General features: G+C 41.2%; 2 protein-coding genes across 5 annotated transcripts in view; one reads left to right on the top strand and one right to left on the bottom strand.

The window, feature by feature from the left end:
* Window positions 1-14,971, top strand: part of NPSR1 (neuropeptide S receptor 1) — a 153,840-nt gene that overhangs the window by 131,268 nt on the left and 7,601 nt on the right. For both annotated transcript variants that reach the window (XM_007078568.2, XM_015535925.2), the window contains one exon: window positions 10,680-10,766. In XM_007078568.2, the coding sequence (XP_007078630.2) occupies window positions 10,680-10,766 (87 nt within the window). The remainder of the gene's footprint in view (window positions 1-10,679; window positions 10,767-14,971) is intronic.
* LOC122234189 overlaps window positions 4,126-14,971 on the bottom strand; it is a 48,717-nt gene continuing 37,871 nt past the window's right edge. For 2 of the 3 annotated variants that reach the window (XR_006211980.1, XR_006211981.1), the window contains one exon: window positions 9,099-9,516. The gene's annotated coding sequence lies outside the window, so the exon portion shown is untranslated. Of the gene's footprint in view, window positions 4,161-9,098; window positions 9,517-14,971 lie in introns of those variants that run through there. The other variant, XR_006211983.1, reaches the window with a different exon arrangement.

Genomic DNA, 14,971 nt, shown 5'->3' on the forward strand with positions numbered 1-14,971 from the left:
TTCATAAACAGACATGCTCTTGATGCCCAGGGGTATCTACTTCTATAAAATAGAACATTTAACTGCAGAGGGACAGGAGATGTGGGGGTGCAGACACAGCATGGATAAAGTAACATATCTACATATAACTGCATCTGGTCATTGTGGCTTGGAAGATGTGATACAATCCATACTATAGCCAAACTGTATGTTTCAAATTAAATGAGGCACAAAGAGGTGGAGAAAAAAACTTTGTATTAAGAACTGGGTTAGACTCTTATTCATTTCTAGCCAAATGAATTTAAGATAAGCCCATTAACTGCTCTCAGTACCTTTTTTCATCAGTAAATGTAGGTAAAACGGCTTCTCTACAAATAACTACATTTAGCAAAAGATGTAAAGAACTTCATGCAAAAAAAAAAGTATAAATATATAAAAAAATGGAGCTTATAACAAGTTCATGGGTAGTAAAATTCAATAGCCTAAAGATGTCAGTTCTCCCCAACAACATATAGATTAATGCAATTCCTGTTGAAATTAAAATAGGACATTTTATTGAGCTTGACAAACCAATTTTAAAATATATGTGGAAATTTGAAGAGCCAAGAATAGTCAAGACACTCCTGGAGAAGTAGAACAAAGGGGGGGGGGGTGTTACTGTATTAAATATTAAAACTCATCATAAAGTCAGAGTGATTAATAGAGTGTGGTATTGACACAATACAATAGACAAGTAGAAAATAAAACAACCCCAAAACAGAATCTACAGATATATGAGAACTTTATATATGTCAGAAGATCATAGGAAAAGAAATAAAATTAGGTCATTACCTCAATTTATAGGGAAAAAACAAATTCCAGGTGAATTGGAGACTTAAATTTTGTTAACTTTAAACAGAGCAAAAAGCAATTTTATTTCAGTAAAAAATGAGTTTATTTATAAATAGCAGAGAAATTGCAATTCGGGACAAGCAAGTTATGATGAACCTTAGGCCAGTCCAAAGAGACAAAGGGGAGGTGAGATTTTATTAGGTTTTAGGAGGATGCTGTGGAGGACTGTTCTGAACAAAAGTTCATTTGAGAACAAGAGTTCCAGGTGGTGGTTGTTTCTCATTGACAGCAGGCGGTGGTTGGTGCTTTGTGGCTGGGGCAGGGAGGTACGGATCTTCCTTACTTTTCTTTCTTTCTTTTTTTTTATGTTTATTTCTCTTGGGGAGAGAGAGAGAGAGACAGAGTGTGAGTGGGGGAGCGACAAAGAGAGGGAGACACAGAATTCAAAGCAGGCTCCAGGCTCTGAGCTGTTAGCACAGAGTCCAATGTGGGGCTCAAACTCACCAGCAGTGAGATCGTGATCTGAGCCAAATTGGATGCTTAACCAACTGAGCCACCCAGGCACCCCTTCCTTACTTTTCTTAAAGGCAGGAATTAAATTCTATGTGCAAAGTGCCCTCCCTTGTCAAAATGATTGTTTCTTCTTTCTGATGGTAAGCAGGCTGCAAGGAGTGGTAAGTATGTGAGCACCCCCTGCAGGGCTTGCCAACTCCATTTTAAGTGAGGTTTCCTTTATTTTCACAATATGTAAAACTTTTAAAAGAAAATGTGGGGTAATACCTTTATGCCATTGGGATAAAGAAGGATGTATTAAGCAAGATCCAAAATATGTTAAATCATAAAAGAAATGATAGATAAATTTGATTTGTTTAAAAAGTTATTTAAAAAGTCAAGTTACAAAGTGGGAGTTATTTGCAACACATATATCTAGGAAAGATTAGTATCCACGATATATGAAGAACACCTAAAAATCAATTTATAAAAGAGTTTTTTAAAAATAGGAATGAAATAAATAAGTTGCAGAGATGAAAAATTACAACGTAGGGAATATAATTAATAATAACCTAATAATACTGTATAGTGACAGATGGTGACTGCACTTATCGTGATGAGCACTAAGTACTGTATAGAATTGTTGAATCAATATGTTGTTCACTTGAAACTCCTATAACATTGTATGTTAATTATACTTCAATTAAAAAATAGGGGGTGCCTGGGTGGCTCAGTCAGTTGAATGTCCGACTTTAGCTCAGGTCATAACTCATAGTCTGTGAGTTCAAGCCCCGTGTCAGGCTCTGTGCTGACAGCTCAAGTTTATTGATTTATTTTGAGAGAGAGTGAGAGAGTGAGCAGGGGAGGGACAGAGAGAGAAGGAGAGAGAGAATACCAAGCAGACTCCATATTGTCAGCACAGAGCCCAATGTGGGGCTCCATCTCACAAACTGTGAGATCATGACCTGTGCTGAAATCAAGAGTCAGTCACTTAACAGACTGAGCCACCCAAGCGCCCCATGATTTTTTACTTGTCATTACAGCCAAGCAGCTATGGAGATGGCCAGTAAATAGATCTGGAGCCTGCCTCAGATTCTGTGTCTCCCTCTCTCTCTGCCCCTCCCCTGCTCATGCTCTGTCTCTCTCTGTCAAAAATAAATAAACATTAAAAATATATATATAGCCACAACAACAAAAGATAAATAGAAAAAAATGAGCAAGACATAAACAGGCATTTCACAGAAGGGAAAAGAGGAATGGACAAAAATAAGATTCTCAACCTCACAGATAATTAGGAAAGTGCACATTTAAACCTCATTTGGGTACAATTTTCTTCTAACCACAGGATTAGTAAAAATTTTGATATCTGATCTTTATTTATTTTTTATTTATTTTGAGAGAGCAAGAGAGTGAGAGCAGGGGAGGGGTAGAGAGAGAGAGAGAGAGAGAGAGAGAGAGGGAATCCTAAGCAGACTCCATGCTGTAAGCCAAGAGCCTGATTCAGGGCTTAATCACACAAACCTAAAATCATGACATGAGCCAAAATCAAGAGTTGGGCACTTGGGGTGCCTGGGTGGCTCAGTTGGTTAAGTGTCCGACTTCAGCTCAGGTTATGATCTCACGGTCCATGAGTTCGAGCCCTGTGTCGGGCTCTGGGCTGATGGCTCAGAGCCTGGAGCCTGCTTCGGATTCTGTGTCCCCCAATCTCTGCCCCTCCCCAGTTCATGCTCTGTCTCTGTCTCAAAAATAAATAAACATTAAAAAAAAAAAAAAAAGAGTTGGGCACTTAATCAACTGAGCCATCCAAGCGCCCCGTACTGTTTGATCTTTTAAAGTGTTGTAGGGGCGCCTGGGTGGCTCAGTCGGTTAAGTGTCCGACTTCAGCTCGGGTCACGATCTCGCGGTCTGTGGGTTTGAGCCCCGCATCAGGCTCTGGGCTGATGGCTCGGAGCCTGGAGCCTGCTTCCGATTCTGTGTCTCTCTCTCTCTGCCCCTCCCCCATTCATTCTCTGTCTCTCTCTGTCTCAAAAATAAATAAACGTTAAAAAAAAAAAATTAAAGTGTTGTAAAAGATAAAGAGGTCATGGTTTATTTAGCAATATCATTCTTCAAAAACTTAGTAGATTTGTGATATATTTGCTTTCAGTGAGTTTCATGTGCCAACAATCATGTCCAAAAAGTCTTTCTTAATAGAATTCTCAGGTCTGACTTTCTTTGTTTTCTCATGCAATCCCTATCTTTAACTTAATGGAAGCTAGTTTGAAGCCACCTGAAACAATAGTGGGGAGGCCCCATCCTTAGTCTGATCTTTGCCTTGGGAATGATTCTAAATGGGCCTTTGCTTGTTAAAACTTCTCAGAGTTATAACTTAACTTGCGGATGAGGGTCAGCTTCATTGGCATAAGTCTTGCACACTTAGAAGTTGTACACATTTGCTTTAATGCTCTGCTCACATTTTCCTCTTGCACTAGGTCAGGTAAAGTGTGTATCTGTTACTATTAGGGACTAGAAGTAATTGATGCTTACAGCTCTATGAAATCTGAAATTGTAAGACTTTCTTTAACTTCCTTTCATTTTTACCAACCAACTCTTGTCTGAGTTCATCTTTTTTTTTTCTTTCTAATATCTTGCTAAACACATCTGGTAGCAATCAACAGAGACTATTAACATTCTGTTTACCAATTGTGATGGTTAATTTTATGTGTCAACTTGAATGGACTAAGGGATGCCCAGATAGCTGGCAAAACACCATTTTTGGGTATGTCTGGAAGGCACTTTTGGAAGCATTTGAATTGGTAGACTAAGTAAAGAAAATGCACTCACCAATATGGGTGGGCATCATCCTATCTTCTGAGGGCCTGAACAGAATAAAAAGGCAAACAAAGGGCAAATTTGCTTGAGCTGGAACATCCATCTTCTCCTGGACATCAGTGTTCCTGTTTCTCATCTTTGGGCTAGGACCAGGATTTACATAATTGCCTGATTCTCCAGCCATTGAGCTCAGACTTACACCATCATCTCCCCTGGTTCTCATTCCTTGGATTTGGACTTAATTATACCACCAGCTTTCCTGGTTCTCCAGATTGCAGACAGCAAATTGTGGAACTTCTCAGCCTCCATAATTTTATGAACCAGTTCCTATAATACATTTCCTCTTCTATGTATTTGCTATTGGTTCTGTTTTCTGGAGAGCCCTGACTCCTACACCAACCTTGTCCCATGGGCTCCAGGCTCCGTAGGCACACAATTTGACTTCCCAGGCATCATATGTGAACATTGTAGCAAATGGATCTCTAGTGTCCCAGCTTCCAATATCAGTTTCCTTGCCACCTGCTGCCTACCCACTAGGCCAATACCACATATTTTAGATTTTTGTTATGATAGCACTGCATATGAGATACCAATTTCTGTTTCAGGTAAGGAAACATTAGATGCACTACCAAAGAAACCCCCAAATACAGTAGCCTTAACAAAGTAGAACTATGTTTCTGGTTTAATTAAAGTCCAATTGACAGTAAAGTTCAAAGGGAAGGGCACTGTTCCACAGTCATTCAGAAACTCAAAGAGATGGAGATTCTGCCACACTTAACAGATTGCTGCTAAGGTACCCCTCCACATCAACATCCAACAGTCAGGGGTGGGAGGAAGAGAGAGGCAGAGGAATATTCAGGTGGTTTATCTGAGCCAGACCTGAGAATAGTGTATATGGATTCTTCCCATATTCCCATAGGTAGAACTTAGTCATATGACTCCACCCTGCTGAAAAGAAAACGATTTGGTGGACAGTTAACCTGTCTCTGCCACAATTATCTTAGTTCTGTCAGGGTTCCTGGTTCCACCTGAGCTGAAGAGCTGAGGAATAGACCAGGATGTGAGGTAGGTTAGTTAGGTTAAACTTGCTCATATCTAGCTATGACCTCTGGTTTGTTAGAGGGTCAAAAAAACAAACAAACAAAAAAACCCACAAGGGAAGGTAGTAGTCAAAATCCCACAGCTAAGCAGATGAGGCCTAATGTATGAAAAATATTTAACATTGAGGTTATATTTGTAAATAAACAGGACATCAGTGATCAGAAATCAAAAATTAATTTCAAATTTAAAAGTTTTACAAATCAAGCCTAACTACAAAAAACTTTTTTTAAATCAACCTGAAATACATGGAATTCCCAACATATGAAAAAATATTTATTTAAAAATATCACCAGGTAAGAGTTTTGAGGGAGGAGCCAAGATGGCGGAGCAGCCTGGAAATTCTCAGCTTCTCTCATCCCTTAAATGCAGCTAGATAAGCACCAAACTATTTTGCACACCTAGGAAATTGATCTGAGGATTTACACAACAATCTGCATAACTGAGCCACAGAACTGAGCAGGTACCCAGCGCATAGAGGTGAACTGGGGGAGAGAGAAGCCATGGAGGGTAGGGAGCTGTTTTTGCAGAGAGTGGACAGAGAAAGTGGAGAGAGTGCAGTAAAAGCACTCCCCTGGAAGTACCTGGAGAGAAAGAGAAAGAGCAGAAATACTCACAAGAGACTGAACAAGAAAGGGAGAAAGAAGAAAAAGGTTTCAATGCCATCAAAATAACACCAGCATCATTAACAGAGCTAGAACAAATGATCCTAAAATTTGTATGGAACCAGAAAAGATCCTGAATAGCCAAAGCAATCCTGAAAAAGAAAACCAAAGCTGGAGGCATCACGATTCTGTACTTCAAGCTGTATTACAAAGCTGTAATCATCAAGACAGTATGGTACTGGCACAAAAACAGACACATGGATCAATAGCATAGAAGAGAGAAGCCAGAAATGGACCCACAAACATATGGCCAACTAATCTTTGACAAAGCAGAAAAGAATATCCAATGGAATAAAGACAGTTTTTTCAGCAAATGGTGTTGGGAAAACTGGACAGCAATATGCAGAAGAATGAACCTGGACCATGTTATTACACCATACACAAAAATAAACTCAAAATGGATGAAAGACCTGAACATAAGACAGGAAGCCATCAAAATCCTCAAGGAGAAAGTAGGCAAAAACCTCTTTGACCTTGGCCACAGCAACTTCTTACTCAACATGTCTCTGGAGCCAAGGGAAACAAAAGCAACAATGAACTACTGGGACTCCATCAAGATAAAAACCTTCTGCATGGCGAAGGAAACAATCAGCAAAACTAAAAGGCAACCGATGGAATGGGAGAAGATATTTGCAAATAACATATCAGATACAGGGTTAGTATCTAAAATCTATAAAGAACTTATTAAACTCAATACCCAAAAATCAAATAATCCAGTGAAGAAATGGGCAAAAGACATGAATAGACACTTTTCCAAAGAAGACATCCAGATGGCTAATAGATACATGAAAAAATGCTCGGCATCACTCATCATCAGAGAAATACAAATCAAAACCACAATGAGATACCACCACCTGTCAGAATGGCTAAAATTAACAACCCGGACAATGACAGATTTTGGTGAGGATGTGGAGAAAGACAAACACTTTTGCACTGCTGGTGGGAATGCAAACTGGTGCAGCCACTCTGGCAAACGGTATGGAGTTTCCTCAAAAAATTAAAAATAGAACTACCCTACAACCCAGCAATTGCACTACTAGGTATTTATTCAAAGGATACATGTGTGCTGTTTCAAAGGGGCATGTGCTCTCCAATGTTTATAGCAGTGCTATTGACAATAACCAAAGTATGGAAAGAGTGCAAATGTCCATCGACAGATGAATGGATAAAGAAGATGTGGTATATATATACAATGGAGTATTACTCGGCAATCAAAAAGAATGAAATCTTGCCATTTGCAACTACATGGATGGAACTAGAGTGTATTATGCTAAGTGAAATTAGCCAGAGAAAGACAAATATACGACTTCACTCATATGTGGAATTTAAGATACAAAACAGATGAACATAGGGGAAGGGAAACAAAAATAATATAAAAACAGGGAGGGGGACAAAACATAAGAGACTCTTAAATACAGAGAACAAACTGAGGGTGGCTGGAGGGGTTGTGGGTGGAGGGATGGGCTAAATGGGCAAGGGGCATTAAGGAGGACACTTGTTTGGATGAGCACTGGGTGTTATGTGTAGGGAATGAATCACTGGATTCTACTCCTGAAATCATGATTGCACTATATTATATGCTAACTAACTTGGATGTAAATTTTAAAAAATAAATAAAATAGAGAGAGAAAAAATTAATAAATAAATAAAAACATCACCAGGTGGATTTCCTTGTTACAAACAAATCACCTGCACTCATAAATTATAAGTCCATAGATGGCTCCCTCCTCCGGCCAGGAATAAATTCTGTCTCATTTAAAAATCCCAATGCACCAATTGCTCCTCCTTCAAGCTCTCGGCATGTAAGAACAAAGGGTTCCCAGGGGCTCTGCAAGGGGCCTGAAGCGAGGGGAAGTAAAGAGCAGGAACTGGCCCCTGAGACACTAAATTTACAGTGTGGGGTATCCAGGGATGCATGCTTGAACCAAAACTGCCTAAGGCAGCATGACGCTTCCAGTCCGAATCTCATGGACCTGCTGCCTCTAGGCTACCCCAGCTACTAATGCTCAGTGATGGCTGAATTTAACTGCTTTTTGCTCCAGCTCAGCGCCAAGGCCAGGGTAGAAATAATCCTTTTATCTCTCAATAAAGGAGAATTACTGGCATTTTGTAGCTCAGCTCTCTTTGAAGGGCCATCTTGAGAAGCTGGAGGCTTTGCATTTCCCTGAGTAGTCAGATTAAAGACGCTTTTCCCTGATCTCATTGGGAGATCAAAGGGCAGGTAGTTGATTATATTGGCATCCAGTTGCCCCCTGGAAAGTACTGCAAGTTTCCATTTTAAAAGGGTTTCAGAGTCCAAATGTCATGCTCAAGAACTTTTCTGAAAAACAAAGTCTTCAGAACCATATTGTTTCAAAGCCAGCTGTTACTCCAGCAAATGGGAATACTTCGAAAGGATATAATTTGGTCGGGTGTATTTCTTACTTGCCTCCCATGGGTAAAATCCTTCCGGGATAAGTTTTGGATGTATATAATTCCTGTAAACAGATAACAACATTGTATAATAGACTATCTAAATGTAGTAATACCTTCTGTTCACTTCCATAAAGGTGGTTCATATTCCTCCTGAAATACTGTTAAAATTTTACTCATCTCAAGTAATAAGAGAATTGATATTCTCAGCATAGGGTTGACACCTTAAATACATTATTTTAGGTCAATATTCAAAACTCTGACTTTGGTGTTTATGCCTCATTTTTTAAATTGGGAAACTGAGGCTGGGAACAGTCAGCATTTTGCCTCAGGTTGCACAGCTGGTAATTGGTAGAGCTGGAAGGTGTAATCGGTTCTGACCTTGAAGCCTATATCCTTCCCAGGATACCACCTTAGAAATTAGGGTTTTTCAACCTTGACACTACCGGTATGTGTGGCTGGATAATTCTTTTTTGCTGTCCTCTGCATCTTAAGATGTTTAACAGCATTCCTGGCCTCTACACACTAGAGGCTGCTAGCAGCCTCCCATACATCGAGACAATCAGAAATGTGTCCAGACATTGCCAAATGTAACCCTGGGGAGTGATATTGCCCGTAGTTTAGATCCACTGCTGTAAATGCTTCTGAAGCGTTTGCTTCCTTCCACCACTGAAGCCTTGTGGTTCTGTGAAATGCACAGAATAATTGGAAGCCATAATAGTACCTGAGAGTGGCCTTGCGAGGTATACATTAAGAAATAAAAAAAATCAATTATAATTAGCATTTCAGTTTATTGCCCATAAAAGAGACCCTTATTCCTATTATTCCTGATAACAGTTTGTTCACTCCAGTGAGTAAATGCTCACACTGTGAAAAGACTCAGAAGCTTCAGAGGCTTGCGACCAGCTCAGAAATTCAGACCAGACTCCTCTTGAAGACATTTCAGGTCTCCCCATTTTGGCCTCAGTTTTCCCCACTCCAAAGCCAACATTCTTTCAGGCTCCAGCCAAGTGAGGTGACTCCACCATGGTCCAAATACATCCGACATTTTCTTGTTTCCGTGTCTTGGCTGAGGACTCCCTCTGTTTCATGAGTCTTTCCTGCCCCCAGCTCTACCTTTGGAATCTCTGCATCTGCCCCGCAGCCTCCTCAGCATCGTGGTGGGGTCCTTATCTCATGACAGGTGTGCTATGCTGTTTGGATTGGGCTGGGTTGGACTGGAGAGGGGCTAGAATAAGAAGTGCAAATGTAAATTTCACACCAGTTTCCATGGGTTTAAAATAAATTTCAAATGTGGAATCTGAACAATGTAGTGAGGACAAGCAAGCACAGCAGTTGGTTTCTAGTATACAACTGTCCTGCCCCATGTGACAGGGGCCCTGGGTAGGCTTTTGACCTGGACCACTGCCAGGGTTTTACCCATCGAGCCCTAATCAGTGGCATCCCAGGGATGTGTGGGATTGGCATCCCATCCTCACTGAGGGTATGCTGGGACAGGGCTGTGTGCATGCAGAGGAAGGGCACCTTTTCCCAGTTTTTACAAAGGTGCCCTATTGCCTGGCAGAAGCTCTGACAATAAAAACTCCTCCACAGCATCAATGGACCCTGTGTCCAACACCTCCAATCCCAAAGTTGCCATCTACACACTCCTTTTACTAAGAGCTATCTCTCTGAACTCTGTCCACCCTAATCAACTTTAATTTTACCACTACTTTTTAACGAGAGAGAGGTTTATATTGATTGATTCAACAAATATTTATTAATCATTCACTAAGCTTAGAGGATACAGGAATGTAAAAAAACCAAGTCCTTGCTTCCATCAAGTTCATATTCTAGTGGATTCTTATATTTATCCTTCATGTATTTACCATCAAACAATAGCCCACATAGAATTAAATTATAACCAGGCTCCTACTTGGGACAGTTTTTTTGTTTTTTTTTTTTTGTCTTTGTTTTATTTTTTTTAATATCCCTGGCTTGAGCTTTTGTTGAGAGTGAAGTTTCTGAGTTAGATGTATGAGTTAGTTTGGGGTAACCATTCTAAGACAATGGTTTCACCCTAAGTTGCTAACGTGACTAGATGGGTATGTTAGCATTGCCCCCTGGCCAATTCCAGGTTTGAAGGCTAATTCCAGCTTCCGATGACTCAGGGCATTCAGCCATGACTCGAGAGAATCTGGATGTCCCGATGCATTTGCATTTTATATCAAGTTGCAAACAGCAGTTTCCAGCATCCGGCCCAGAGCCGTCTTTACTCTGAAAATGTCCAGGAGGTCCTCCTGGGAAGAGGTGAGTGGGATACAAGTGGTCCCGTGACAGCTGTGGGTCTAGCCTGTGATGTTCCTGTTGGCAACAACAACTTCATTTCACACTGCCCTTTTGTATCTACAGATGGAAAGCTGTGTACCAGTTACAACCGAGGGCTCATCTCAAAGGCAAAAATCAAGGCCATCAAGTACAGCATTGTCATCATTCTCGGTAAGCAAAGTCCCTCTTTGTGTTGTAGAACTGGGTGAACATTCCAAAAGCAAACTTGCACCTGGGAGCTGGTAGTGGAGAGCCCACGCAAGAAAGGAATTTGTCTGCAGGCACTGCCAGCTTTGTCTGACTGGAGTGGAGCATGTGGAACTTGCCACACACCATCTGCATCTCCTTTAAGGGCAGACATTGGTGCCTGATGCCTCCCTGTATGACTCAAGTAGCCTACCAAGACCATGGGGTGGATAATTTGGAGAAAGTCGATTAAGACATAATGAGCTGATCTGAAATCATTATTATACTACATGTTAACTAATTTGGATTTAAATTAAAAAAAGAAAAAAAGACATAGCTAGCTGGATGATGTTCACCATACCCAGTTGACCCAGTTGCATTCTCTAACACGTACTCCCCCTGGAGCTGAAGTATATGGGCAAAGTAAACACAGAAGTGACATTCCATTTCTTCTGGATATATAACTGCAAAGTCACTACAAATCTCTCCCTAATGGTCACTTTACCTTCTCCCCCATCATCCTATCTTCTTTCCTTTCCTTTTCTTTTCCCTTTTCTCTTTTTTTTTTATGTTTATTATTTTTGAGAGAGAGAGACAGACAGCAAGCAGGGAAGGGGCAGAGAGAGGGGGAGACACAGAATCGGAAGCAGGCCCCAGGCTCTGAGCTGTCAGCATAGAGCCCGATGTAGGGCTCAAACTCACAGACCACGAGATCATGACCTGAGTTGTAGTCAGCTGCCCAACTGACTGAGCCACCCAGGAACCCCTTTTCTCTTTACTCTTAAGACCAATAAAGTCACCTCACCTTAGGGGGAAAAAAAGGTATTTCTAGAGCACATAGTATGTGTCGGATGGTATGTATTTTTCGTTATTCTCAAACCATCAAAGCTTCCTCCCTCTTACGCCCTCTCAACTAATGACCTTGCTTCCTATTTGACTAAGAAAATACTATATCAGAATAGAACTCCCTCACCCTTGGGGCAGCCCGCCGGCCAAGCAGAGACCCCGAGTCTGGCTTGCAAAAGCGGAAGGGCCGGACGGAGTGTTCTGACAGCAAGTGGGACTTAATATCTGGAAGGTTATAAGTTAACAGCTCTGCTCAGAGAGTGGGAAGGCTGGGGGACAACGGGAGGGAGAGTTGTTGAGCCCCGGGACAATAGAGCTCAGCTTGGCGGGGAACAAAGGTGCTCACCAGCGCCATCTCCCCCACCCATCCCCCAGCCAAAATCCCAAAGGGAACCAGTTCCTGCCAGAGAACTTGCTTGCACCGAGCAAACACCCAACGCCGTGCTTCTGTGGATCCAGTGCTTCTGCGGATCCATCCCTCCGGCAGCAGGTCTGACTCCCTCCCGGTGGCGCAGGGCCCCTCCCAAAATGGATCACTGAAGGATAAGAGAGCTGAGCCTGCCCCTCCTGCCCCTGTGCACCTTGCCGATCTGCCCCAGCTAATATGCCAGATCCCCAGCACCACAAGCCTGGCAGTGTGCTAGTAGCCCAGACGGACCATGCTACCCCACAGTGAATCCCGCCCCTAGGAGAGGGGAAGATAAGGCACACACCAGTCTGACTGTGGCCCCAGCGGTGGGCTGGGGGCAGACATCAGGTCTGACTGCAGCCCTGCCCACCAACGCAAGTTATTCAAGACAGCACAGGGGAAGTGCCCCCCAGTCCCGCACCACTCCAGGGACTATCCAAAATGATGAAACGGAAGAATTCCCCTCAAAAGAATCTCCAGGAAATAACAACAGCTAACGAACTGATCAAAAATGATTTAAACAATATAACAGAAAGTGAATTTTAGAATAATAGTCATAAAATTAATTGCTGGGCTTGAAAACAGTATAGAGGACAGCAGAGAATCTCTTGCTACAGAGATCAAGGGACTAAGAAACAGCCAGGAGGAGCTTAAAAATGCTATAAACGAGCTGCAAAATAAAATGGAAACAACCACGGCTCGGACTGAAGAGGCAGAGGAGAGAATAGGGGAACCAGAAGATAAAATTATGGAAAAAGAGGAAGCTGAGAAAAAGAGAGATAAAAAAATCCAGGAGTATGAGGGGAAAATTAGAGAACTAAGTGATGCACTGAAGAGAAATAATCTACACATAATTGGTATTCCAGAGGAGGAAGAGAGAGGGAAATGTGCTGAGGGTGTTCTTGAAGAAATCATAGCTGAGAACTTCCCTGATCTGGGGAAGGAAAAAGGCATTGAAATCGAAGAGCCACAGAGAACTCCTTTCAGACGTAACTTGAATTGATCTTCTGCATGACATATCATAGTGAAACTGGCAAAATACAAGGATGAAGAGAAAATTCTGAAAGCAGCTAGGGATAAACGGGCTCTAACATATAAAGGGAGACCTATAAGACTCGTGACCGATCTCTCTACTGAAACTTGGCAGGCCAGAAAGGAATGGTAGGAGATCTTCAATGTGATGAACAGAAAAAATATGCAGCCGAGAATCCTTTATCCAGCAAGTCTGTCATTTAGAATAGAAGGAGAGATAAAGGTCTTCCCAAACAAACAAAAACTGAAGGAATTCGTCACCACTAAACCAGCCCTACAAGAGATCCTAAGGGGGATGCTGTGAGACAAAGTACCAGAGACATCACTACAAGCATGAAACCTATGGACATCACAATGACTCTAAACCCGTATCTTTCTATAATAACACTGAACGTAAATGGACTAAACGCGCCAACCAAAAGACATAGGGTATCAGAATGGATAAAAAAACAAGACCCACCTATTTGCTATCTACTAGAGACTCATTTTAGACCTGAGGACACCTTCAGATTGAAAGTGAGGGGATGGAGAACTATTTATCATGCTACTGGAAGCCAAAAGAAAGCTGGAGTAGCCATACTTATATCAGACAAACTAGACTTTAAATTAAAGGCTGTAACAAGACATGAAGAAGGGCATTATATAATAATTACAGGGTCTATCCATCAGGAAGAGCTAACAATTATAAATGTCTATGCGCCGAATATGGGAACCCCCAAATATATAAAACAATTACTCACAAACATAAGCAACCTTATTGATAAGAATGTGGTAATTGCAGGGGACTTTAACACTCCACTTACAGAAATGGATAGATCATCTAGACACACGGTCAATAAAGAAACAAGGGCCCTGAATGATACATTGGATCAGATGGACTTGACAGATCTATTTAGAACTCTGCATCCCAAAGCAATCGAATATACTTTCTTCTCGAGTGCACATGGAACATTCTCCAAGATAGATCACATACTGGGTCACAAAACAGCCCTTCATAAGTTTACAAGAATTGAAATCATACCATGCATACTTTCAGACCACAATGCTATGAAGCTTGAAATCAACCACAGGAAAAAGTCTGGAAAAACTCCAAAAGCATGGAGGTTTAAGAACACCCTACTAAAGAATGAGTGGGTCAACCAGGCAATTAGAGAAGAAATTAAAAAATATATGGAAACAAACGAAAATGAAAACACAACAATCCAAACGCTTTGGGATGCAGCGAAGGCAGTCCTGAGAGGAAAATACATTGCAATCCAGGCCTATCTCAAGAAACAAGAAAAATCCCAAATACAAAATCTAACAGCACACCTAAAGGAAATAGAAGCAGAACAACAAAGACAGCCTAAACCCAGCAGAAGAAGAGAAATAATAAAGATCAGAGCAGAAATAAACAATATAGAATCTAAAAAAACTGTAGAGTAGATCAACAAAACCAAGAGTTGTTTTTTTGAAAAAATAAACAAAATTGATAAACCTCTACCCAGGCTTCTCAAAAAGAAAAGGGAGATGACCCAAATAGATAAAATCATGAATGAAAATGGAATTATTACAACCAATCCCTCAGAGATACAAACAATTATCAGGGAATACTATGAAAAATCATATGGCAACAAATTGGACAACCTGGAAGAAATGGACAAATTCCTAAACACCCACACTCTTCCAAAACTCAATCGGGAGGAAATAGAAAGCTTGAATAGACCCATAACCAGGGAAGAAATTGAATCGGTTATCAAAAATCTCCCAACAAATAAGAGTCCAGGACCAGATGGCTTCCCAGGGGAGTTCTACCAGACGTTTAAAGCAGAGATAATACCTATCCTTCTCAAGCTATTCCAAAAAATAGAAAGGGAAGGAAAACTTCCAGACTCATTCTATGAAGCCAGTATTACTTTGATTC

This window comes from Panthera tigris, chromosome A2 (assembly GCF_018350195.1).
Source record: "Panthera tigris isolate Pti1 chromosome A2, P.tigris_Pti1_mat1.1, whole genome shotgun sequence".
Taxonomy (NCBI): domain Eukaryota; kingdom Metazoa; phylum Chordata; class Mammalia; order Carnivora; family Felidae; genus Panthera; species Panthera tigris.